Below are 26,835 nucleotides of genomic sequence, written 5' to 3'. Positions count from 1 at the left end.
GTCCAGTATCCAGTTGCAGAGGGAGGGGTCAGTTATTAACGATGGGATAGCAGCACATTTGGAAAGTGGTGAATTCATTGGACAAAGTCAGCATGGATTTATGAAAGGTAAATCATGTCTGACGAATCTTATAAAATTTTTCGAGGATGTAACTAGTAGAGTGGATAAGGGAGAACCAGTGGATGTGTCATATCTGGACTTTCAGAAGGCTTTCGACAAGGTCCCACACAAGAGATTAGTATGCAAACTTAAAGCACACGGTATTGGGGGTTCAGTATTGATGTGGATAGAGAACTGGCTGGCAGACAGGAAACAAAGAATAGGAGTAAACGGGTCCTTTTCAAAATGGCAGGCAGTGACTAGTGGGGTACTGCAAGGCTCAGTGCTGCGACCAGCTATTTACAATATATATTAATGATCTGGATGAGGGAATTGAAGGCAACATCTCCAAGTTTGCGGATGACACGAAGCTGGGGGGCAGTGTTAGCTGTGAGGAGGATGCTAGGAGGCTGCAAGGTGACTTGGATAGGTTGGGTGAGTGGGCAAATGCATGGCAGATGCAGTATAATGTGGATAAATGTGAGGTTATCCACTTAGGTGGCATAAACATGAAAGTAGACTATTATCTTAATGGTGGCCGATTAGGAAAAGGGGAGATGCAACGAGACCTGGGTGTCATGGCACACCAGTCATTGAAAGTAGGCATGCAGGTGCAGCAGGCAGTGAAGAAAGCAAATGGTATGTTAGCATTCATAGTAAAAGGATTTGAGTATTAGAGCAGGGAGGTTCTACTGCAGTTGTACAGGGTCTTGGTGAGACCACACCTGGAGTATTGCGTACAGTTTTGGTCTCCTAATCTGAGGAAATACATTCTTGCCATAGAGGGAGTACAGAGAAGGTTCACCAGACTGATTCCTGGGATGGTATAACTTTCATATGATGAAAGACTGAATAGACACGGCTTGTACACGCTAGAATTTAGAATGAGGGGGGATCTTATAGAAACTTACAAAATTCTTAAGGGGTTGGACAGGAAGATGCAGGAAGATTATTCCCGGTGTTGGGGAAGTCCAGAACTAGGGTTCACAGTTTAAGGATAAGAGGGAAGTCTTCTAGGACCGAGATGAGAAAATCATTTTTTACACAGAGAGTGGTGAATCTGTGGAATTCTCTGCCACAGAAGGTAGTTGGCGCCAGTTCATTGGCTATATTTAAGAGGGAGTTAGATGTGGCCCTTGTGGCTAAAGGGATCAGGGGGTATGGAGAGAAGGCAGGGATGGGATACTGAGTTGGATGATCAGCCATGATCATATCGAATGGCGGTGCAGGCTCGAAGGGCCGAATGGCCTACTCCTGCACTTATTTTCTATGTTTCTATCTATCCAATGTACTGCCATAGATGGCTAAGTACAAACATTCAGGATGTTACAACATTTAAAAGAACTTCACAGTGTTGACTAAAAGGGAACCACTACGATAGCAAGGTTTTAAAATTTGCATAGGGCAATAGAACAATTGGCAGAAAGAAAAAAAGTAGGATAGCAAGGTTTAAGAATTAGCAAAGTAGAATAGAAAAATTGGTAGAAAAAAAGTAGATTATGTGAGTAAATAAGCTGAAAAGATAATAAATGATGGGAGCTTTCACAGATGTGAATAGAAAGATTATCAAAGGTATGTTTTGGTCTCTGAGGCAGACTGAACAAATCATAATTAAAGAAATGTCGGAGTTAGGTCATTTGTGTACATTTTACTGCATTGAAGAGGGAGATTTTTCTGCAGGCAGCATGCAGGAGAACACGTGTATACACGTTCTGACCTTTTAAAGCTGGAATCTGCAGCCAGAGGTACAGCAGTAAGAAATAGGTTTTTAGGCCATTTAAATGCAGTACAGGTAACAGCATCTCCTCATTGACCATCAACACAGGTGCACCTCAAGGCTGCATCTTGGCTCCCTGCTCTCGTCTCTACACATAACAAATTCACCGATGACACTACTGTGGACCAAATTGTGGGGGTGATAAGTCAGTGGCAGGAGAGAGATGTGGTTGAGTAGTGCTGCAACAGCGTTTCTGACTAAACAACATCTTCAACTAAACCAAGAAACTAAATGTTGACAAGAAAGAGGAAGTCTGAAGACTGCGTGCCAGTTTTCATTAGTGGATTGGCGGTGGATAGTTACCAACTTCAAATTCCTGAGTTTTAATATCTCTGACCAGTCCTGGGTCCAGTGTATAGATGTAAACACAAAGAAGACACACCTACATCTCTATTTTCGTGAAGTTTAAAGGTATTCACTATGTCACTAAATGCTATTCTCACCTCCCCCCTTGTACCTTTGCTCCCTGAGCCAGAGATTGATTGAAAGATACAGCATGGAAACAGACCCTTCAGCCCTCTGAGTCCACATCAACCATCGATCACCCATTCGCACTAGTTCTACGTTACGTAAAAGTGATGTAAATGTTCCAAACTTTTAATATTGAACATATAATATCGCAGCCTAGCCAACCCTCTTAACAAAAACATGAGCAGGAGGCAACGATAGCTAGGATATAATTATAAATATAAACAGGTACAAGAGGATTCCAACTTGTATTGGTACTACGTTTTATAACCATGTAATATTTTGGTATTGTATTAAACTGAGCTATGTTATTTGTACTGCATGAGCACTTCTTATGAGTAATATGTTTCTGATTGTGGTTTGTGAAGGAGGGGCAGTAGGATGTACAGGGAGTTTATACAATCAATTGATGCGAACAAAGATCCACCAAGTAAAAGCTTGGGAGCAAGTAACTGCATGTCTGGTGAATGTCTTCAATTGTTTAAAGCAATGCTGTCAGCAAATTGGGAAGGGGCAGAATTGCAAAGGGAAGACATTATGTGCTGTTGCATTAAGTTTAGATCTGCCTGTGTTTTTGTGTCCCTCTGGGCTGACGTTGACAATCAAAGGGAACTGATATGATGTTTCGAGCGGACATAAATATTTTATTGCGTTGATTGTCAACGGTAGAAGCCAGTTAGAAATCTGAGACATGAATGAAGAAAATTTACAAATTTCAAATGCTCTAAATTACTTTCAGGTGCATATTCCCTTTCGATAAGAGATTGGGATGAAGCAAAAGCTGACAATGTCAAACACTACAAAATCAGAAAGCTGGACTGTGGTGGTTATTATATTACAACACGAGCACAGTTCGAGTCGCTACAGAAGCTGGTGAAACACTATACAGGTACTTTCCAAACTAATTTGAAGATTGGAATTTCAGAAATGCATACCTTATTTGAAAATTGATGAGAGATCTAAATGCATGCACAGAACCACTTAATTCAACATGTAAGCCTATACTTGAGCCACAGTGTATACTGGAAGTGGAAAAGTAAATAACATTGCATGAGTTAATGTTAATGCAGATCCTCTTTCTGTTATTAATGTTTAATGACACATATGCAACATGTTATTATTCCTATAGATTAGAACACAATTTTCAAATATATCAAAGCATGGCTTAGTTATAATAGCTGTTTCATTGCAATGATAAAATAATTAATTGGCGATCATTTAAATGGGGCATTTCATAATTCTAATGTTACCTAAGAAAAGCAAATTTGTTTTAATCTAATCTCTCAGTCATGTGACTAAACTGTAAAGAATTGAGAAAGCAAATAAAGTTCCATCAAATTCAGAATTGTAAAAGATTAATGGATTTTAACATGATGATTTGTCAGTTTCATTCCATATTACTGTGTTTTGCACTTTGTGATCTTTATTATATTTTAAATTTTACCAATTTCTTTAGATCATGCAGATGGCTTATGCCATAGATTAACTACTGTGTGTCCTACTGTGAAACCACAAACCCAGGGACTAGCTAAAGATGCGTGGGAGATTCCTCGAGATTCCTTGCGTCTGGAAATTAAACTTGGACAAGGTTGTTTTGGTGAAGTGTGGATGGGTAAGTTTATATGGGAAGGCATGAATACCTGTTAAAATTCGTGGTCCCGAGTTAGCCTGCGGGCCGCGGAGCGATCTGAGGACGGTGAAAAGCAGCGGGGGGACCAGCCGATCGTGGCTTCCGCCAGCATGACAGAGCCGGGCCGGGCCGGGGGGGGGGGGGGGGGGGGGGAGTGAAGATGGGAGGAGAGGGAGATGGAGAGAGAGAGGAGAGGAGGGAGGGAGGGAGGGGAGGGGAGGAGGGATATGGGGTAGGGGGTAAAGGGGGAAGAGTGTGGATGGAGGGGGAAGGAGGTGGAAAAGAGAGAAGGGGGTGGGGGAAAGAGTGGGGAGGGGTGGGGGGAGAGAGGGAAAAGGAGTGAGGGGAGGGGGGTGGGGGATAGAGGGAAGGGGGTGGGAGGAGAGGGAGAGGGGTGAGGAGAGGGAGATGGAGAAGGGGAGGAGGGATGGGGGGGGGGGAGGGGAAATAGTGGGGAGGGAGAGTGGGAGGGGGAGGGTAGGGACAGTCCATCTGTTCACCATTCCCTATCACACCCAATCCTCTTTCTCTATTCCCACACACGTGATGACGCACTTCGACATCACACGATGGAACGTTCACCAACATGTTATGGATGAGAGCTGGGTTTTTTTTTGAAATTTTGGGGGGGGGGAGAGGTGAAGGATTTTATTTAAAATGTGTGCATAAACACGACAAAATTTAATCAGGAGTGGATACTTGGAATGAAAAGTGAAATCTCTACAGAAATGGAAAAAATCTGGGCGTTTCTGCGTCTGACGTTGGCGTGGCAACGAATCAAAGGCTGGCAACCACAAGTCAGAAACACACCCGGCCACACCAGGACACAAGAGTTTTATATTATAATAGATAGATATATGATATTAAATTTGAATTTCATTTCAAAATGGATAAGATTTTTAGTTATAGTCATCCTTATGGAAGGGGAAGGTTTGGAGCAGGGCTGTCATACTTGCGGGCCAGATGCGCCCGCGAAGGGGTCTGACCTGGCACGTGGGATGATTTCCCCGATACCAGAGCGGGCTGCAGCTGTCCGTAGTGCCGGATCGGCCTGTGTTCACACGTGCACAGCGCGATCCGGCGCGCATGAAGTCGCATTTTGCCCGTGACCTAATATGAGTTAAAATGAGTGTGACACCCCTGGTTTGGAGGGATATGGGCCAAACAGACAGATGGGACAAGTGTAGATGGGGCATCTTGATCAACATGGGCAAGTTGGTCGAAGGACATATTTACATGCTGTATATGACTCTAAGTTGCTTGCATCAGAGTAAGGTGTAATTCGGTAATGACTCAACCTCAGTGATGATAATAAGTATTCATTCATAAGAACATAAGAAATTGGCACATTGGTGAAAGGTAAGAGCAAGCTCAGAAAGAAAAGGCTTTTGTTGACAGGGAAATTCTTCACTCAGCCCATATGATGACTGGACAACTTTTCAAGAAGGGAAACGTGGAACAATAGACGCGTGAGCCTGCCATCAATGGTTGGGAAGACACTGGACTAGTCAGAAACAGCCAACATGCTGTTGTCATGGGCAGATCCTTACTTACCAATTTGATTTAATTCTTTGAAGAGGTAATAAGGTGTACCGATGAGGGCAGAGCAGTAGATGTGATTCACATGGGAGACTGGTTGAAAATGTTAGGCCCCCATCAGATCCAGAGCAAGTTGGCAAACTGGATCCAAAATTGACTTGGTAATAGGAGATGGAGAGCGATTGTTAGAGGGTTGCTTTTGCAATTGGATGCCTGTAACTAATAGTGTTCCACACGGATCAATGCTGGACCCTTGGTGTTTGTAATATTCATTAATATCTTGCATGTGAATGTGGGAAGGATGATCAGTTAGATTACAGATGATTGGTGGAGTTGTTGAAAGATGGAGGACAGTCCTGGGCTGTAGAGATATATCAATGTGTTGGTGAAATTGGCTGAAAATGGAAAAAAAATGAGGTGGAAGTACAAATGAGACTAGGACATAAGCCACAAATAATAGGATCTTAGCATTGAGGGAAAAGGGGACCTTGAAGTCATAGTAAATAGAAGGCCTTCATTGGTTGGGGTGTTGAATACAGAAGGAGGAGATACATTAACTTTATAAAGCTGGTCAGACCTCAGCTAGGAGTGCTGCAAGAAGTTCTGCTCACCACCCTGTAGGAAGCATTTGATAGGGCTGACAATAGTGCATGGCAGATTCACCAGGATGTTGCCTGGGATGGAGCAGTTCATTTCGGAGGAGATACTGTAGAAGCTTGGTCTGTTTCCCCTGACCAGAGGCGCTTAAGAGGGTGCATGATTGAAACACAAAGTTATGAGGGGTAGAGATGGGAGTTAGAAGGGATATGAGGAGGACCTTCACCCAGTGAGTAGTATGTATCTGGAGAGCATTGTCTGAGAAAGTGATTGAAGCAGAGTCACCTTAAAAATGACTGGTTGAGTGTCGAATCACTTGGGCGTAGAGGCTACAGACCAATTGCAGGGGAATGGACAATACTTAATACAAAGGGTGCCCATGACCATGGACGAGATAGCTCATTTCCATCCTATACAATTCTGTGGCTCTGACTCTAATATCAAAGGTTCCATCATATCTCTATAGCAGAGCCAAATAATTATTTATTCCCATAAATAGAGCACTTCCCAAGGGCTTTGACCCGAATCGTCGCCTATTCCTTTTTCGCCAGAGATGCTGCCTGACCTGCTGAATTACTCCAGCATTTTGTTTGTAGTTCCTTCACTTTTTTTGTTTTGTGGTTAATAATAAAAGATATGATTTGAAATCTCAGGTCAGTTTTATTCATATAAAGGAGACTATTTCATTCATTGAGTTGGGGGGGAAAAACGACTGCAGCTGAATTGCATATTATGTTTTTCTTTTCAGGAACTTGGAATGGCACAACTAAAGTGGCAATTAAAACACTAAAACCTGGTACCATGTCTCCAGAAGCTTTTTTGCAAGAAGCCCAAATTATGAAGAAATTGAGACATGATAAACTTGTACCACTGTATGCTGTTGTTTCAGAAGAGCCAATTTACATTGTAACAGAATACATGGCAAAAGGTTAGATCTATGTAAATAGTTTTTGTGTAAAACTGCTATGGCAATTGTACATGTGCTATTGCATATGAATAGTTTTCTTTTGATTTCCATGTGAGCACATTGGATTTGCCGTATCATGCAATTTCTTTTTTTTGCAGATTTTTATTCAGTTTCAGTTTTTACATTTGAATAAATGTTTCTATCACCTAGTAATATTTGTCAGTGTATAGAATCTGAATTTGACAGAAACAAAATACAGTTTTCACATTTTGTTTCGTTAGAGCCTTATTTTAAAATGGATTAAAACATTTTTTTATCATCAATCTACACACAATACCCCAGAATGAAGAATCAAAAACAGGTGTTTAGAAATTTTTGCAAATTACCGTATTTCCCCGCAATGAAGACGCTATTTTTTTACCCTTAAATAAGGGCCGCCGGGGGGGGGGGTGCAGGAGCGTTGAGGAGGGGGGCTCGGGGATCATGCCAGCAACTCACTCAGTAGCTCGGGTGGCTGCGACTGGCCACCAGGACCGGACAGCGGAACTGCAGCTAGTCCCTGGACACGCAGGCAACTTGGGAACTGCAGCTAGTCCCGGGGGTCGCAGGTGGAAAGGCACACAATTTTTTTTTAAATAATTAGTACGAATAAACAATATTAATTTTGTTTCTTGCAACAGGAAGTTTATTGGATTTTGTAAAGGAAGGTGATGGGAAATCATTGAAACTTCCTCAACTTGTTGATATGGCTGCACAAGTGAGTAAAAACACAAAATAATTTAATTACAATCTGGGACTGAACTGAAAGTGCACTGAACAGTTGGAGGTAACAGTAGTTCTCTGGATGTGCACATTCAAATATTACAAGTTTGATTCTCTAATGCAACTGAATTAGAAAGCTCCATCCAGTTTAGTTGCCGTTTTATCAAGAACATTTTAAACCAAAACAAATGCATGTTGTCTGCTGAATGTAATTTCAGTCTAATTCAGAATTCATGATGCAGTGTCAATTAAATTTTGTGATTAAGTAAGATGTTCATTTTGTTGTACGTTTTGCAGTTACACTGATATAATTTGGGATTTCTTGAAACAACACACTGTTATTTTTGCTCTGTCTTGGACATGCAATCCGGACAGTTTTAGATATTGCAATTCTGGCACCCGTTGAAGCTCACATTTGAATACTAGCAAAAACTGGGATTCTAACATGGGCGTCTGTACTTTCATGAGAGTCTCATTATTGTTTGAATTGTGCTTACTGTATGTCCAGTAGAGATTGAATTCCATCATAGTTCTTTTTAAAGTTGTCACATTGAATTATTTTTTATAACTATAGTACTTTGAATAGTAAAAGTGTGTCTCAGTGCCTTAATTCATACAAGTAGCAATCATTTCTTGGTGTAGTGGATTAAGATTTTACTTCGGAGTCACGTAAGTGACTACGTGAAGAAGCCCGCCAGGACGCATGCGTGTCATATCGCTACACGCATTGCGAAACGTCAGACGCGGTGGAAGGACGTTCCCCCGCGGCGGCATTTTAAAAAAGCCGCTAATTGCAGGTAAGGGTTTACTCTGCGGTCTTTTTTTGTTCTTTTTCCCATCTACAGAGGGGAAATGGAGAAAGCAAAGAAGACTAGGGCTGCGCCAAAGCTGGTGAGGGAGGACCGCGGAGCAGCGGGCAGCCAGCAAGAGCAGCCGACGGCACTTAGATCACCCGTAGTGGGATCAGCTGTGCCCTGTGTAGCCGCCGCTCCGGCCAAATCCACGTGGCCGGGCGGCAAGGCGGCAAGGCAAAACACAAAACCAACAAGGTCGTGGACTCGGAGGAGTCCGACTTTGAAACACCGCGGGCGGCCAGCGACCGAGAGCGCTGGACCCGAATGGAACGGTATGTGGAGCATTTGCTCCAACGTGACCGGCTCCGGGAGATGGAGTCAGGTTACTGTGGACCCTATGACAAACCCACAGCAGTACCTTTTCAAGGGCTGCACAGTGTCTCCACCTCATCGGAGGGGAGCACTGCGGGTCAGTTCTGGGCTGACCTGGAAGAGGGGTCCGCGGAAGAACACACAAGTGTGCATGGGGTGCGAGAAAAAGAAAACTTGCTGGATATGGCGGCAAACTTCATACAGCCAGAACAGACTGGGGAAAATCTGGAGCCAAAGCTTGCTGCCAGTATTGACTATATGTCATTAAACCAGTTACAAGAGCAGGCTGTACTGGACACCGCCGGAAGACATATGGCATCAGGCAACTGTATTTCCCTAAACGTCCCAATTATCAACAGCTGTATCTGGAAACACATCGGACCAGGGGTCAGAAGTATGGACGTGAAATTACTTAAAGTTCTAAAATTGCTGACCGCAGGAATAACGGCGTATGCCCGTACAGTGGACGACAGGAATATGTCCCAGGATCAACAGGATGCGCTGGCACTGTTCTGTAACACCCAGCACAAAATTAATAACATCTGGAAAAGTGCCATACAGCCGACACTCAACCCAAAATTCGCGGGACTGTGCAAACCTGGGGCCACAAAACCACCCATCCTCCTGTTCGGAGGCATCCTATCGAAGCAGGTAAAGGAGCTTGATGAGGAAGCCAAAACCTTGGGGTTAATAAAAGGAATGCCTGCATAAACACACTACAGCCAAAGACAGCACCCCTATGCACCCACCAGCAGAACTGGTGAAAGCTCGAGGGCACGGCATTCTAAACATGAGTCTTTTTTAGGCCATGGCCCAGGCCGGCCTTCTTGGAAGATGCGGGGAACCCCTACAATAGCATCAACCAACCCAAAAAACCAAGCACCAGCGCAACAACAACGGAATAACTTATAATATAACTCTCTAAATAATATGGAGAGCATGGAGGTTGGTGGGAGATTACACTGGTTTTTGAATGCATGGAGCATGCTAACAACCGATACATACATCTTAAGCAGTATCCAGGGATATACTATAGTTTATACACGAGTACAGCCCTCCAGTTCAACATGGACCGAACCGAGAGTTCGTGCTCTCTGATAAAGAAAAATCAGAAGCACAAGCTGAACTGGAGCGGCTTTACATAAAAGGTGTAATTGAAATAACTCAACACGAACCATTAGAATTCGTGTCCAATATTTTTACCAGAACCAAAAAAGATGGTGGTTGTCACATCATCATAGATCTGACTAAATTAAATACATTTGTTCAATACGTTCACTTTAAAATGGAAACCTTTGTTACTGCTAAACAATTAATTTCCAAGGGTTACTTCATGGCCAGCATCGATTTAAAAGATGCTTACTATTCAGTACCCATACGAGGTGACCACAGATGTTACTTAAAATTCAACTGGATGGGACAACTTTGGCAATATAAAGCATTGCCAAATGGGCCATCATCAGCCCCTAGGTTGTTCACAAAAATCTTAAAACCAGCCCTAGCATTTCTACGGAAACGCAAACATATAGTTATGGCATATTTAGATGACATACTCATTGTGGGCATAACTTTGGAATTGGCCATACAAACTGTAACAGCCACAAAACAGTTATTTGAAAAACTGGGATTTATCATCCATCCAGTTAAATCTAAACTAACACCGTCCACTACTATGGACTACTTGGGATTCACCATTGACTCAGTTCACTTAGCGGTGACACTGCCAAAGGGAAAGGCAAGAGATTTAATAGAGGTTTGCAATAACCTCATTGACATCAGAAACCCATCCATCAGATTGGTAGCAAAAGTAATTGGCAAAATCGTGGCTGCTTTCCCAGCCACACAATTTGGACCTCTACATTACCAAAACTTACAAAGAGCAAAAATACAAGCTCTAAAAATCAATACAGGTCACTTTGACAGACCTATGAGATTACCAATCCAAGCCAAAACGGAACTAAAATGGTGGATAGATAACATCTGGCTTTGTTCCAACCCAATCATTGTCAGTAACCATTCTATGGTACTTCAAACTGATGCCAGTGCACTTGGGTGGGGAGCCACCAATACCATCACCAGCTGTGGAGGTAGATGGACAGCACAGGAGGCATCCTTCTTACTCACACTGGGTATAAACTACTTGGAAATGTTGGGTGCATTCCATGGCCTAAAGTCATATGGTACTGGATCACAACACCAGCATGTCAGATTACAAATAGACAATACCACTGTGGTAGCATACATCAACCACATGGGTGGCAACAAATCGGTATCATGTGACAATCGCGCTAATTCAATTTGGCTATGGTGCATCGAGAGAGACATTTGGATATCAGCCACTTACCTACCAGGGAGACTAAATTTAGTGGCAGACACCAGGTCACGCAAATTTAATGAAAACACCGAATGGATGTTAAACAAAATGGTATTTGCTGACATTACAGCAACATATGGAACACCGGATATCGATTTATTTGCATCCAGACTAAACAACCAGATACCTAATTATGTTTCATGGGAACCAGACCCTGGGGTAGCAGCAACAGATGCATTTTCGCTGCATTGGGGGAAATTGTTTATATACGCATTCCCTCCTTTCCGCCTCATCAGTCGGGTATTAATGAAAATACAACAAGACTCTGCGTTTGGTATTTTAGTAGCACCCGATTGGCCTACACAATCATGGTTCCCAGTGGTGCAAAACATGGTATTAGAACCATGTATTACCATCCCACACAGACCAGATTTACTACTACATCCCGTGACAGGGGATAGCCATCCAAGCCATAAATGCTTGAACCTGTTAATCTGTAGAGTTTAAAAACACCACTTCTACAACTGGGACTAATGGACCGAACAGCGAACATCATCTCGGCGGCCCAAAGAGAATCAACTAAAATACAATATCTGGTCTACACATCAGGAAGTGGGAAATATACTGTCATAAGAACAAAATCACCAACAGGAATATGAACATCCCATCTGTTCTGGAATATCTGGCAGGCTTCCACTATGATGAGGGGCTCAGCTACAGTGCCATCAACAGCGCCAGATGTGCCCTGTCGACTTACCTATGGCAAGGGACAGAGCGTTACACGGTAGGGACTCGCCCTCTGGTAACTAAGCTCATGAGGGGAATATTTAATACGAATCCCCCAAAAACCAGGTACTCCCAAATTTGGGACGTAAGCATTGTCCTGAAGACGCTCAGGAACTGGTCTCCAGCATCTACTCTGACCCTACACAGACTAACTTTAAAAACAGTCATGTTAATGGCACTGGTCTCGGCACAGACGGTTCAGTCACTGCACAAACTCAGACTGGACAACATGACCTCCTCACCTGACGATATTACGTTTCACAAATACGAACTAGTAAAACAGAACAGACAGGGATCAGCAGGCCTCAATATCCAATTTAGGTCGTACCCTGCAGATGCCCGTCTCTGTATAGTTAGACACCTGTCACTATACATTGAAAAAACAAAAATCCTAAGAGGCAATGAGAAGGAACTGTTGATCAGCCATAAGCAACCTCACAAAAGAGTGACGGTCCAGACCATCTCGAGATGGCTGAAACTAGTACTGACACAGGCTGGGGTGAATACTAACATTTTTAAATCTCATTCCACCCAGGGCTGCAGCTACATCGGCAGCAGTATAACTGGATGTGCCCATGGACCAAGTCCTCGGAAGCAGCAGGATGGTCAGGGGAAAGAACTTTCCAGTCATTTTACAATAAACCAGTGATGAAAACTGGAACATTTGCAGAAAAAAATTTAAATTCTGTAAATTAATTAAACCCATAAAAGGGGCTATAATTTGTGTTAATAAATTTTATGATTTCAATAACGAATCATGTGCAATTATGTTAACACTATTCCTCCCACAGTCAAGGCAGACGTGATGCATGGACTCGTTTCCACGGCATGAAATCACAGAGCTTTAAAATCTTCACGTAGTCACTCACGTGACTCCGAAGTAAAATAGTAAGATTAAACGAGAACTTACCAGTTTGAAGTTTGATCTGTATTTTATGAGGAGTTACGATGAGGGATTACGTGCCCTCCGCTCCCACCCTGATCATGTACTTAACTGGTACCTCTTCTCTAATCTTACTATGTTTAGTCATTACAGTTATCTGTGATTTCACACCGCTGCTTTGAAGAATGACACGCATGCGTCCTGGCGGGCTTCTTCACGTAATCCCTCATCGTAACTCCTCATAAAATACAGATCAAACTTCAAGCTGGTAAGTTCTCGTTTAATCTTACCATTATATTTAAAAATGTGTTCTTACGTGTTGTACTTTTATGTTTAATAAGATTGCTGATGGCATGGCGTATATTGAACGAATGAACTACATCCACAGAGACCTAAGAGCAGCCAATATCCTTGTGGGTGACAATCTTGTGTGTAAGATAGCAGACTTTGGCTTAGCACGGTTGATTGAAGACAATGAGTATACAGCAAGACAAGGTAAAGTTTGTTAATTCTACATTAAAATATTCGTGTGCATAACTCTGATCCCAAATAATCAGGAGCAAAAGCATACCACTCAATGTACCATATTCGAAATATTCAAAGACATACAGCACTTTGGAGGGGGAAAATACCTGAAATTTTTTTATTCTAACCCAAATCAAATCTGCAGATGTGGTCTTAACTAACCCTATAGTAACTCCTCATCACTTCGATGGGCTTACTTTCAATACGCCCATCGTATCTACGTATGTTACCATGCATTTATCTACCAATTATTTTGTTTGCACTTTTAAAAACTATTTATGCAAAGAACAAGCTACAGCACTTTTCAGGAGGGGGGGGGGGGAAACTAGTCCCGGGATTATCAGTACCCCAAGGAGTTAGGTACAGGCAAATTTCCACCTCCAACTTAAACAGAATTAAGGATAAATAAAGTTGTACGTCGCAGTGGCCAGCCCCAGCGAAGGAGGGCGTTTCCTTAGCTCATCTAACTCGCCAGCCACTTCTTACCAGGTTAGGTGGCGACATGACATCCTGGGACATGACATCCTGCCTCCCTCCACTTATCAACCGCTCGTAGCCTCGACATTGTCTGTTCAACAGGCCACAAGCGCACAGGTTCCCAAGGCACAGCAAAACCAGCCGCTGCCAAACTGACGGCGAATCTATTTTTTTTTCACACTGGCAACACAGTACAGTGTAGGGTATCTGTTGTTTACACTCTTGATCGCGTGGCTGACTAGGAGCTGCGGTTCGCTTCCGTTGCCCAGCATCATGAGAGAGTTTCGTACTGCATATCGCTAGCCCGGAAAAGATCAAAATTCAAAGTACGTTTTCTACTGAATGTGTAATGCTTTTACAACCATCGTAAAGTCGAAATATCGTAAGTTGAAGCATCGTAAGTCGAGGAGCATCTGTATGACTAAATTATCGCCTTTCTATTTTGAGTTCCCCTACATTGAGTTCCCCTAACAATAAAAATATTCTGTTAATTTCCCTAGTTATTTGCTGTTTCAGGATACTAAGAATAATGTTTTTCGCCATCTGGATCCATCAGCATTCACAGCTCTGCAATCACTCGTCATCTAGATAGTCTTATTGTTTTTTCCTACCAAAATGAACAATTTCACATTTTCCAACATATGATTTGCCAGATTTTTGCCTGCTCATTAAACATATTTATATCCCTTCATAGCCTCCTCCTCCTGCTCATAATATACTTTCTTATCCATCTTTTTCACAATTGCTGCCTGATCTGATGAGAGATTCCAACATGTTTCTGTTTTATCTTGGATTTAAAGCATCTGCTTATTTTCTTTTGATTTTCAGTTAATATTTCTGCTTGAAGCCACTTCAACAAAGCATAATTAAACATGATTTCCCTTTTACAAAACTGTATTGACTGTAATTATCTTGGTGTTTTTCTAAATGCTGTTTTCTATATCTTTAACAACTTCAACTTCAACAGCTTCTATTTATGTGTCTCCCTCTCTTTAAATTCCAATCTGATTGAAACTTTGAATCTACGGGATTATGTAAAATTAAAACTTATGCAAAGTTCCCTTTTAAGTCGCTCAAATAAACTTTTATCAACACCTGGAAACATGTCAGCCCACATTACTATTTTCCCCTCATGATTGGAATTTGCTCCCCTTCTAATTCCAAATTTACCATGTAGAAACGAGAAACTACAGATGATAGTTTACAAAAAAAAAGTAACACTGGAGCAACTCGGGGGATGAAGCAACATCACTGGAGAACATGGATGGGTAATATTTTAGGTTGTAGCACTTCTTCAGATGCAAAGGAGAGTCCCGACCTGAAGCGTCACCTATCCATATTCTCCAGAGATGCAGTCTGACCCGCTGAGTTACTCCAGCAATTTGTATCCCAATTCACAATTTTGGAATGCTAATTCTAGGATGTTACTTGTATCCTCTATAATGAAGGTCAGTGCAAAATGCCTGATTAATTTATCTGCCAATTCCTTGTTTTGCATTTAAAAACTCACTTTCTACAGGACCAGCATTCACTTTGTTAGCTCTTTTTATAAATAATTATAAAACAATTCATTTCATCTTTTTTTCTTATCAATCTTTTTAATCAATCTTTGCTGCTTTTATATTCTACCCAATCTTTCAATTATGCCATCCTTCTTTACACACTTATAGGCTTTTACTTTTGAGAATGGCTTTTTTAGTTAATGCTTTATGCTAGACATAAGTACAATTTTGTATGGTTGTAATATTCCAATAAAACTGACGTCCTTCTTTCATAGGAGCTAAATTTCCTATCAAATGGACGGCCCCTGAGGCTGCTTTATATGGACGGTTTACAATTAAATCAGATGTGTGGTCTTTTGGAATTCTACTGATAGAGCTGGTTACCAAGGGAAGAGTACCATATCCAGGTAAATAAGTTATTGATTATTGATTTCTGCAAACAAAAATGCTCAACATTTGAGTGAATGTTATTTAATAAAGGAATGTTAGTTTTGAGCAAATACAACATGCCAGGCACTCCAATGCAGACCCCTGAATCAGCAGAAACAACTGACTCAGAAGAACTCATTCTAACAGATTAATACTTTTAAATTCCAAGAAATTGATTCCATTTGTCAATAAGTTAAAACAGCGATCAGCTAAAGGAATATTTTGTCCAATTCCAGCCACTATAAACTTTACTTTAAACTTTAGAGATATAGCGTGGAAATAGGCACTTCAGCCCACAATCTGCCAAGTCTGTGCCGACCACAATCACCCGTACACTAGTTCTATCCTGCACATTCGGGACCATTAACAAAGGTTGATTAACCTACAAACCCGCACCTCTTTGGAGTATGGGTGGAAACCAGAGCACTCGTAGGAAACCCACGCAGTCACAGGGAGAATGTGCAAACTCCACATCGACAGCACCTGGAATCGGGATTGAGCCCAGTTCTCTGGCACTGAGGCAGTAGCTCTACTGTTGCGCCATTGTGCTGCCTTATACTTTAAGGACACCAAGATCTTAAAGGGTGCAGTAAAGGCTTACTGGAATGTTTCCATGAAATGTGGATCTTCAGATGCAATATTAGACTGGAAATTATGTTCTTCTTGGAGCAAGGAAGGTTAAAATCTGAATTCATGGAGATGTGGTAGATCATGATGGATTTAGATAAAACAGTTGTTCCCATAGTGAATGGTTTAAGTACTGGGGATTAGATTGAAAATGCTTTACAGAATTATGTTAAAAATACATGTAGATGTGTAAATGTTATTGTGGAAATGGGTTAGGACTCCATCCCCTACTCCCAATTCCTCCGTCTACACCGCATCTGCTCCCAGGATGAAGTGTTCCACACCGGGGCATCGGAGATGTCCTCATTCTTCAGGGAACGGGGGTTCCCCTCTTCTACTATAAATGAGGCTCTCACCAGGGTCTCTTCTATAACTCGTGACTCTGCTCTCACTCCCCATCGCCCCCCACTCGTAACAAGGGCAGAGTCCCCCTTGTCCTCATCTTCCACCCAACCAGCCGTCACATACAATAAATAATCCTCCGACATTTTCGCCACCTCCAATGTGATCCCACCACTTGCCACATCTTCCAATCTCCTCCCCTGCCTGCATTCCGCATAGACCGCTCCCTCCATAACTCCCTGATCAATTCGTCCCTTCCCACCCAAACCACCCCCTCTCCGGGCACTTTCCCTTGCAACCGCAAGAAATGCTACACTTATCGCTTTACCTCCCCTCCTTGACTCCATTCAAGGTCCTAAGCAGTCTTTCCAGGTGCGGCAGAGGTTCACCTGCACCTCCTCCAATCTCATCTATTGCATCCTCTGCTCTAGATGTCAGCTGCTCTACATCGGTGAGACCAAGCGTAGGCTTGGCGATTGCTTCGCCGAACACCTCCGCTTGGTTCGCAATAACCAACCTGATCTCCCGGCGGCTCAGCACTTCAACTCCCCCTCCTATTCAGAATCCGACCTTTCTGTCCTGGTTCTCCTCCATGGCCAGAGTAAGGACCACAGTAAAATTGGACGTGCAGCACCTCATATTTCGCTTGGGCAGTTTACACCTCAGCAGTTCGAACATTGACTGCTCTAATTTTAGATAGTCCCTACTTTCTCCTCCCCTTCTCAGCTTTCCATCAGCCCACTGGCTCCACCTCTTTCTTTCTTCCCCCCCCCCCCCCCCCCCCCCCCCCCCCCCCCCCCCCCCCCCCCCGCCCATCAGTCTGAAGAAGAAGGGTTTTCGACCCGAAACACTGCCTATTTCCTTCGCTCCATTGATGCTGCCTCACCCGCTGAGTTTCTCCAGCATTTGTGTCGACCTTCGATTTTCCAGCATCTGCAGTTCCTTCTTAAACATAAATTATTTATTTATTTCCAGGTATGGTGAACAGGGAGGTTTTGGAGCAGGTAGACCGGGGCTATAGAATGCCTTGCCCTCAGGGATGCCCAGATTCTCTGCACGAGCTGATGAAACAGTGTTGGAAGAAGGATCCCGACGAAAGACCAACATTCGAATACATACAATCCTTCCTAGAAGACTACTTTACTGCTACAGAGCCCCAGTATCAACCTGGAGATAACCTATAAGCCAAGTCAACTGCAGTCGGCTGTTGGTCTGCCATGATTCTAGGTGTCTTACATCTCGACACCAAACCAACACTAAGAGACCATTTGGAATGCCACTATGCGGTTGCACAGAACCACTTTCTTTTTCTTGAACATGTATCATTTGTCATTGCACTTCAGGGTACTAAGGAACATTTTTATCAACACTAATTGTTTTTAGGTTAAATGTGGTGTAGGATCAACAGCCCTTGTTTTTTAAATGTGAAGGGATACAATCATGTAAAACACTAATCTAAATATTAACTAGAATCCACTATTTTTGATGAGGAGTAAGTCTTTAACTTTTTAGACAATTGATACAGCAGTTTGATGGACCTCCAGCGACGAAATGAGTCCAGGTCTTTTTAAATGTTGAGTGAGTGCAAGCGTTAATCTAGTTTGGCAGACCTCAGTAACCAGATGACTGTGAGCGAGAGTATTGCACTGTGTTCAATACTTCTACTGATGTAACTGGAAATGCAGCATGAGATTTTAAATTTTATACATAGTTTGAGTTTAATTCAGAAATACAGGAAAATAATGAAAATGTTTTGTAACTGTTTATGAACTAAACTACAATCTTTTAAACTTGAAAATCATGTAATATTAGCTTCTTGGAAATAGGTATAGGGTGCTTTTTGATTTTTTTGGGGGGGAAAGTTTAATTTCAGTAGAACAAATTTCCATTAGTAAAGAGCTTGGTATTTAAGGATGTAGCTTATTTCTGCTCAAGGAAATAAGAAATCTTAAGCAAAGTATCTAACGCAGTGGTTCCCAACCTTTTTTTGGCCATGCCCCACCTAATCACCTCTAAAATCCTGATGCCCCCCCCCCATGTGGTGATATATAATTCTTATCATTTAAAATAAAGACCTTTTTTACCCAAGAAAAATTATTTACTCAAAATAACATCTGAAACATAAACTACATATGTTTACCTGATGGAAAATCCAAAAAAATAAAAATTAAAAATTTGGACCCAGACCTCAGTCGCGCTCAATTGCCCCCCTTAAAAATCAAATTGCCCCCCTGTGGGGCGTACGCCCCACGTTGGGAACCACTGATCTAACGTGTGGATTCAGGCATATCAGGCAATAATGAACGCAGTGTTATTGCTACAATAGTGTTACAGTGACCAAGGTAGAAATGTCTATCATATCTGAACAGCAACACTAAGTTCATCATGGATAAATAAAATTAAATGCCGGATCTACTCAGCAGTTCATTAAGTTTATTATGCACTGTGGGAGTAACGCTGACATTTAGTCATGACATTATCAGCACTGAGGCACAATTCCATGAAGGTGAGCAACAGCATTGTCATATAATTTTAACTTCGAAATGTTTACAGGTCTTTTTGTGGAAATTTTTTACAGAGCATACAGTGCCCTCCATAATGTTTAGGCCAAAGACCCATAATTTATTTATTTGTCTCTGTACTCCACAATTTGAGATTTGTAATAGAATTTGTAATAGGTTAAAGTACACATTGTCAGATTTTAATAAAGGCCGTTTTTATATATTTTGCGTTCACCGTGAAGAAATTACAGCAGTGTTTATACATAGTCCCCCCATTTCAGGGCACCATAATGTTTGGGACACAACAATGTCATGTAAATGAAAGTAGTCATGTTTAGTATTTTGTTGCAAATCATTTGCATGCAATGACTGCTTGATGTCTGCGATTCAGGGACATCACCAGTTGCTGGGTGTCTTCTCTGGTGATGCTCTGCCAGGCCTGTATTGCAGCCATCTTTAGCTTATGCTTGTTTAGGGGGCTAGCCCCCTTCAGTTTTCTCTTCAGCATATAAAAGGCATGCTCAATTGGGTTCACTTGGGATTGACTTGGCCACTGAAGAATTGGCCATTTTTTAGCTTTGAAAAACATTGTTGTTTTAGCAGTATGTTTGGGATCATTGTCTTGCTGAACCGCCGGCCAATGAGTTTTGCGGCATTTGTTTGAACTTGAGCAGATAGGATGTGTCTACACTTTAGAATTCATTATGCTATTACTATCAGCAGTTGTATCATCAATGAAGATAAGTGAGCCAGTACCTTCAGCATGCCCAGGCCATAACACCCCCACCACCGTGTTTCATAGATTAGCTGGTATGCTTTGGATCTTGGGCAGTTCCTTCTCTCCTCCATACTTTGCTCTTGCCATCACTCTGATAGAAGTTAATATTTGTCTCATCTGTCCACAAGACCTTTTTCCAGACCTGTGGTTGCTCTTTTAAGTACTTCTTGGCAAACTGTAACCTGGCCATCCTATTTTTGCAGCTAACTAGTGGTTTGGATCTTGCAGTGTAGCCTCTGTATTTCTGTTCATGAAGTCTCTGGACAATGGTCATTGACAAATCCACATCTGACTTCTAAAAGTGTTTCTGGTCTGTTGGACAAGTGTTTGGGGAATTTTCTTTATTATAGAGAGAATTCTTGTCATCAGCTGTGGAGGTCTTCCTTGGCCTGCCAGTCCCTTTGCGATTAGTAAACTCACTAGTGCTCTCTTTCTTCTTAATGATATTTCAAACAGCTGATTTTGGTAACTCTACGGTTTGGCTGATGTCTCTAACAGTTTTATTCTTGTTTCTCAGTCTCATAATGGCTTATTTGACTTTCCTTGGCACAACTTTGGTCCTTACGTTGATAAACAGCAATAAAAGTTTCTAACGGTGATCGAAAGACTGGGTGCTGAGAGCTCTCTTATATCTGCATTAAGGATGCATTTAAACACACCTGAGCAATTACAAACACCTTTGAAGCCATGTGTCCCAAGCATTATGGTGCCCTGAAATGGGGGGGGGGGGGGGGGCGGCTATGTATAAACACAGCTGTAATTTCTACATGCTGAAACAAATGAATAAAAATACCCTTTAATAAAATCTGATAATGTGGACTTTAACCACATGTGATTGTTTCTATTACAAATCTCAAATTGTGGAGTGCAGAGGCAAATAAATAAATCATGGATCTTTGTCCCAAACATTATGGAGGGCATTGTATCTTAATCAGTGCCATCACGTACATTTTTTCCTGCAATATATTTTGTGATAGATTTAAATCTGTATGAAATCATAGAATCTTTTTTTTTCTTTCTTCGTAATATTTTTGAAAATAACCAAGCCTATGTTTGTTTTCTGTATTAATTCCAGATCTCCTTTGCCAGAAAACTTTCTGGTGATTATTTTCATTAATGGACTGAATCATTCCTGTAACAACATTTGTACAGTAAATAAACACTAATTTCTGTTACTACTTTATCAAGAAAAAAGACTAGCTCTTTTTTAGGTATTTCTCTTAACTCCATTATCCTCGAGGAAAACATTGCATAATATTTGTTTTGTTTCATTTATGATGAGACCTTCCAAAATTTACTACATTAATTTCTGTGTAAAGCAATTCCATTAATCTCTGAAAGTTGTGGAAAAAAGATATGCTGATTTTTTCTCTGAAACTGGCGTGTCTAGTTTTCTGTGCAGATACACATAAAACTCTGCTTTGAAGTATTGCCATCTAAAGACTTGAGGGTGGTAGGAAGAAGATGAAATTACAAAAAAACATTCTGTAGCTATCTAATCTAATCCTTAAAAAATAATAATTTTTATGCATTGTCTGAACTTATGCAAATCTACATTATTTAGGAAAACAAAATGTCACTTTATTTCTAAATTTTCTTTTGCAGATTCATCAATGGTCCTTTGAACTAGGTAGTAATCAATTGAAGCTGTTGTTAAAATGCTGACTTTGCTAATTGTGTGTCAGTCATCTGGGTATTAGCTTCTTGCCGTCGGGCATGAATTTAAACCCACTAACCCTGTTCAGATTAAGAGATCTTTCTTGCAGCACCACAGGGTAATAAACAGCACTATAAGTAACATAATAGACAAACAAAAAATAAGTTCAATAAATTGAAGAAAATATAGTGTAAAACAAAGCCTGAAGTCCATAATGCAACCAAGGCAGTTTGTAGTTAGTAACATAAAAAATAGGTGCAGGAGTAGGCCATTCGGCCCTTCGAGCCTGCACCGCCATTCAATATGATCATGGCTGATTATCCAACTCAGTACCCTGTACCTGCTTTCTCTCCATACCCCGTTTAATGTTTAATAACCTGATGGTTGTTGGGAAGAAGCTGTTCCTGAACCTGCATGCTAGTTTTCTCACTCATGTACCACCTTCCCGATAGCAGGAGCAAAATGAGAGCGTGGCCAGGATGATGTGGATGCCTAATGACACAGGCTACCTTTTTTGAGGCTTGGACTGCTGCAGACCTTGGATTGAAGGTACAATCCTTTGTGAAGTGTCTGAGAATTTAGATCCAGTAATGATGAAAGGAACAACATTGTATTTCTGAGTTGGAATTATGTGTAGCTTGGAGGATACTGCAGATGACGCTGCCATTATTTACTAATGGATGTGCCCTAAGTTCCTGCAATCTAATGCTGGGACTTCCCACTACTGACACAATACTATTTTATTGACATCTCTCTGCTTAACTTTGCACAAGCTGAATCAGATTATGTGTGGTTTTGCGTAGTTAAATCCTTGAGCCAAGTTTTGCCATGATGAACACTAACTTTCACTGCCATCTCACTGTCTCAGTCCATATGCCACTGCAATCCTTTGTGGTTTTAGCATCTCCAAGCTGACTTCTTGTTGCGAATAAAAAGCAAAGTGCTGGTGTAACTCAGAGGGCCAGGCAGCTCATCCTTGGAGAACACGGATGGCTGACGTTTCAGGTTGGGAACCTTCTTCAGACCCCAGTCTGGAGATGGGCCCCGATCCAAAACATCAACCATCATTTTTCTCCAGGGGTGCTGCCTGATCCGCTGAGTTACTCCAGCACTTTGTGTTTATCTCACCCCTTACAATGTTCTTCAGCACTTTTGTGTTTTGCTCAAGGTACACGCAATTACAGTTCCTTGTGTCTCACGTTTCACTACCATTTCAATCAGCATAATTAAACATCTGATCAGGAAATTTGATTTAATTTTCTCATACTTAAATTGTTACATTTACCTGGTCAAGAGTAGGATGTATTTTATGGAATAAATTACATTTCAAATTATTAAATTGAAACATAAGTAGATTGCTGTGTGGCATTCTTCAACCTGTGGAACAGCTGCTTTATTTTAATATCAAGTCAAGTTTTATTTGTCACATACACATACGAGATGTGCAGTAAAATGAAAAGTGGCAATGCTCGCGGACTTTTGTGCAAAAAGACAAACAAACAAACAACCAAACAAACTATAAACACAATCACATATTTTACATTTTAAATATTGTGGGCGGAAGGAAAAACGTTCAGTAAAGTTAGTCCCTGGTGAGACTGGAGTTTACAGTCCGAATGGCCTCTGGGAAGAAACTCCTTCTCAACCTCTCAGTTCTCACAGCATGTCAACTGAAGCGTTTGCCTGACCGTAGCAGCTGGAACAGTCCGTTGCTGGGGTGGAAGGGGTCTCCCATGATTTTATTGGCTCTGGAGTTGCACCTCCTGATGTATAGTTCCTGCAGGGGGGCGAGTGAAGTTCCCATAGTGCTTTCGGCCGAAAGCATTACTCTCTGCAGAGCCTTCTTGTCCTGGGCAGAGCAATTCCCAAACCAGATGGTAATATTTCTGGACAAGATGCTTTCCATAGCCACTGAGTAGAAGCACTGGAGGATCCTCGGAGACACTCTGAATTTCCTCAATTGCCTGAGGTGGTAAAGGCGCTGCCTTGCCTTACTCACGAGTGCTGCGGTGTGTGATGTCCGTCATATCCTCAGAGATGTGGACTCCCAGATATTTGAAACAGCTCACCCTATCCACAGTATCCCCATTTATCCTCAATGGTGTGTATGTCCTCGGATGATGAGCCCTCCTAAAGTCAACGATCAGCTCCTTAGTAATGAGAAGTATCAAAGTATATTGTGAAATATAAAATTTCTCATTCTCCTGGATGTTTGCAATGATTTTTTTGCAAGCTCGGCAAGTTTCCTTTTCAGAATTCCCTTGTCTATAGACTGTTCCCCACTGGGTCATTATTGTTCAGAGAAAAACATCCCATATAAAGATGTTTCCACTCATACCATGGGATTCAGAGAGATGGTGATTTGTATTACAGAAAATAGTAATATGGGAAATTTTCTAGGAATGCATACCTCTGGATTATCTTTATCTTTAAAAGTCTGCATGACCTCATTAACCCCTTTGTGCATTTCCATGCTAATTCTTGCAGGCTCCACTACCTGGCCAATTCTTAGTTTTTCTTTACTTTACCATTTAAAAAAAACACTTTTTATGTTTTGCTGGCATCCAGGCTATCAACCTTTTCTTACAAAATATAAAATCCTAATTATATGTCTGCATTATATGTCCACTTAGGGAGAAAATGGTGGTTGTGGCAAAATAATTAGTTTAGCCATATTTTGTGCAGTTTATCAGTTCCTTGTGCTTGCATGTATGGAGAAAGACACACTGGCACTGAGAACTATGCAGGCAGATTTTCATCGTTCTTGTGCATCATCGATATCAATAGCAGAGAAATAAGTAAAGGAATGAGACTGATGGGTTGGATCTGAGAACTGGTGCAAGCATGCTGAGCCAAATTACCTCCTGACACAAGAAAACATGAAAATAGTTTTTTTTAATTTGTATTTTTATTAGAAGCAATGTACAGTAGTATAATCTGCAGCATATGACAAAATACATTTAATGTACATCTTCTATTTTAAGTAGACCAAGAAAGAAGTAGAACAAGAGTGAAAGTGAAAGAAATAGTGATGTGTAAACCCCTAGACTACCAGATAGTGCAGTCCAGGAGTGAACGAGTAAAAGCCTATAGAAGAGTAAGAAGACAAAAAACAAAAATAATAAAGAAAAAGAAAAAAGGGGCCCTTGCGTGTTGGTATACCTGCTTCATTTCTCACCACACCCATCACCTTGTTCATGAATCGGTTTAATTCCAGAGTTGTGTTGCACCATACTATAAAAACCTGGATGCAACATAACTTCCTCAAACTCAACAGCGATAAGACAGAATTCCTCCTCATAGGCTCCAAAGCCACTCAGCAAAATCAATAACTCTCACCATTGACGGCACCACTGTCTCCCCATCTCCCCAGGCCTGCAACCTTGGCGTGATCTTTGATTCCACCCTCTCCCTTGAGCCTCACATCCGCCATGTCATTAAAACCTCCTTCTTTCATCTCCGCAACATCGCCAAACTCAGACCCTCTCACACCTCCCGCTGTTGAAAGACTCATCCATGACTTCATCTCCTCCCGACTGGACTATTGCAACTCACTTCTCCTTGGCATCAGCTCCACCTACATCAACCGACTCCAACTGGTCCAGAACGCAGCCGCCTGACTCATCACCCACACCAAATCCTGGCATCACATCACTCCAGTCCTCAAACAACTTCACTGGCTTCCCATCTCCCACCGGATCACCTACAAAATCCTGATCCTCACCTACAAAGCCCTCCACCATCTGGCCCCCCCCCATATCTCACTGATCTCCTCTCCCCCTACCAACCCTCACGGTCCCTCAGATCCACATCAGCCGGTCTCCTCTCCATCCACAAGTCCAACCTCCGCAGTTTTGGGGACAGCCTTCTCCAGGGCAGCTCCCAGGCTCTGGAACTCCCTCCCCCAACTGATCCGCAATTCCGTGTCCCTCACCATCTTCCAGTCCCGCCTCAAGACCCATCTCTTCACCTCTGCCTATCCTTAGCCCCACGTCCCCCTCCCATTTCATCTGTGCATTAATTGCCTCATATTGTGTTTTGAATTGAATTCTGTCTTTACTTTGTGTACTAGTCATGTCTCTACTATTTATTTCATTCCCCTTACATGTTTTTCATCTACCTGCTAAATTTTTGTAAGGTGTCCTTGAGACTCTTGAAAGACGAACCTCATATCTTCAAGATGTAGCGTCTCAGACATGCTTGTAATCCACATTTTAAGCGTTGGGGTGGATGCATTTTTCCAAAATCTAAGTATATGTTTTTTTGCCATTATCAGGCCATAGTTAAGGAAATGTCTGAAATATTGATAGCTCAGAGCAGGCACCTGTTGTTCCATATTTTGTGCATAGTTTATCACTTCCTTGTGCTTGCATGTATGGAGAAAGACACACTGGCACTTTGAGAACTATGCAGGTAGATTTCCATCGATCTTGTGCATCATTGATATCAATAGCAGAGAAATAAGTAAGGGAATGAGACTGATGGGTTGGATCAGAGAACTGGTGCAAGCATGCTGAGCCAAATTGACTCCTGACACAAGAAAATATGAAAATAGCTCAAGTGTTGGTATTAGTGAGTATTCGTTAACCAATTTTAAATGGAGTTTATAAATATTTTACTGTTTTAATTGCTTGGTTGATTTATTTTTGTGAACCCTCTTCACAATCCAGTACGCTGTCCAGAGGGTAAAGTAACTATCTATATATATATAACTGTGCCTGCTGGCTGGCTGCTGGCTTTCTGCCTGACTTGTGGTTGCCAGCCTGTGGGTGCCAGCCTTTGATTCGTTGCCACGACAACACCCGACCCACAAACGCCCTGATTTTTTCCATTTCGGTAGAGATTTCACTTTTCATTCCAAGTATCCACTCCTCATTAAATTTCGTTATGTATACATTTTCAATCAAATCCTTCTTCCCCCCCTACTCATTTTATCGCCTCCTGCTGGCCAGCGACCATAACGGCTGCTGGTGCCCGCATCTCGCCTCAAAGACGCCATTTAAAAACAGCCACACTGCTGATTCTTGAGCCGCTTGAGTTGGAGGACCACGTCTCCCAGTGGGGGCTAT

At 41.8% G+C, this 26,835-nt stretch overlaps 1 protein-coding gene across 2 annotated transcripts in view; it reads left to right on the top strand.

The window, feature by feature from the left end:
• The window catches only part of yes1 (YES proto-oncogene 1, Src family tyrosine kinase), a 55,771-nt gene extending 34,487 nt beyond the window's left edge, over positions 1-21,284 (top strand). For both annotated transcript variants that reach the window (XM_055634197.1, XM_055634199.1), the window contains 7 exons: positions 3,084-3,233; positions 3,801-3,956; positions 6,859-7,038; positions 7,698-7,774; positions 13,270-13,423; positions 15,708-15,839; positions 17,806-21,284. In XM_055634197.1, coding sequence (XP_055490172.1) covers positions 3,084-3,233; positions 3,801-3,956; positions 6,859-7,038; positions 7,698-7,774; positions 13,270-13,423; positions 15,708-15,839; positions 17,806-18,014 — 1,058 coding nt within the window. In that variant the 3' untranslated portion in view covers positions 18,015-21,284. The remainder of the gene's footprint in view (positions 1-3,083; positions 3,234-3,800; positions 3,957-6,858; positions 7,039-7,697; positions 7,775-13,269; positions 13,424-15,707; positions 15,840-17,805) is intronic.
• The last annotated feature ends 5,551 nt before the right edge of the window (positions 21,285-26,835 follow it).

This window comes from Leucoraja erinacea, chromosome 4 (assembly GCF_028641065.1).
Source record: "Leucoraja erinacea ecotype New England chromosome 4, Leri_hhj_1, whole genome shotgun sequence".
Lineage (NCBI taxonomy): Eukaryota > Metazoa > Chordata > Chondrichthyes > Rajiformes > Rajidae > Leucoraja > Leucoraja erinaceus.
This window is presented reverse-complemented; position numbering and strand designations above follow the sequence as displayed.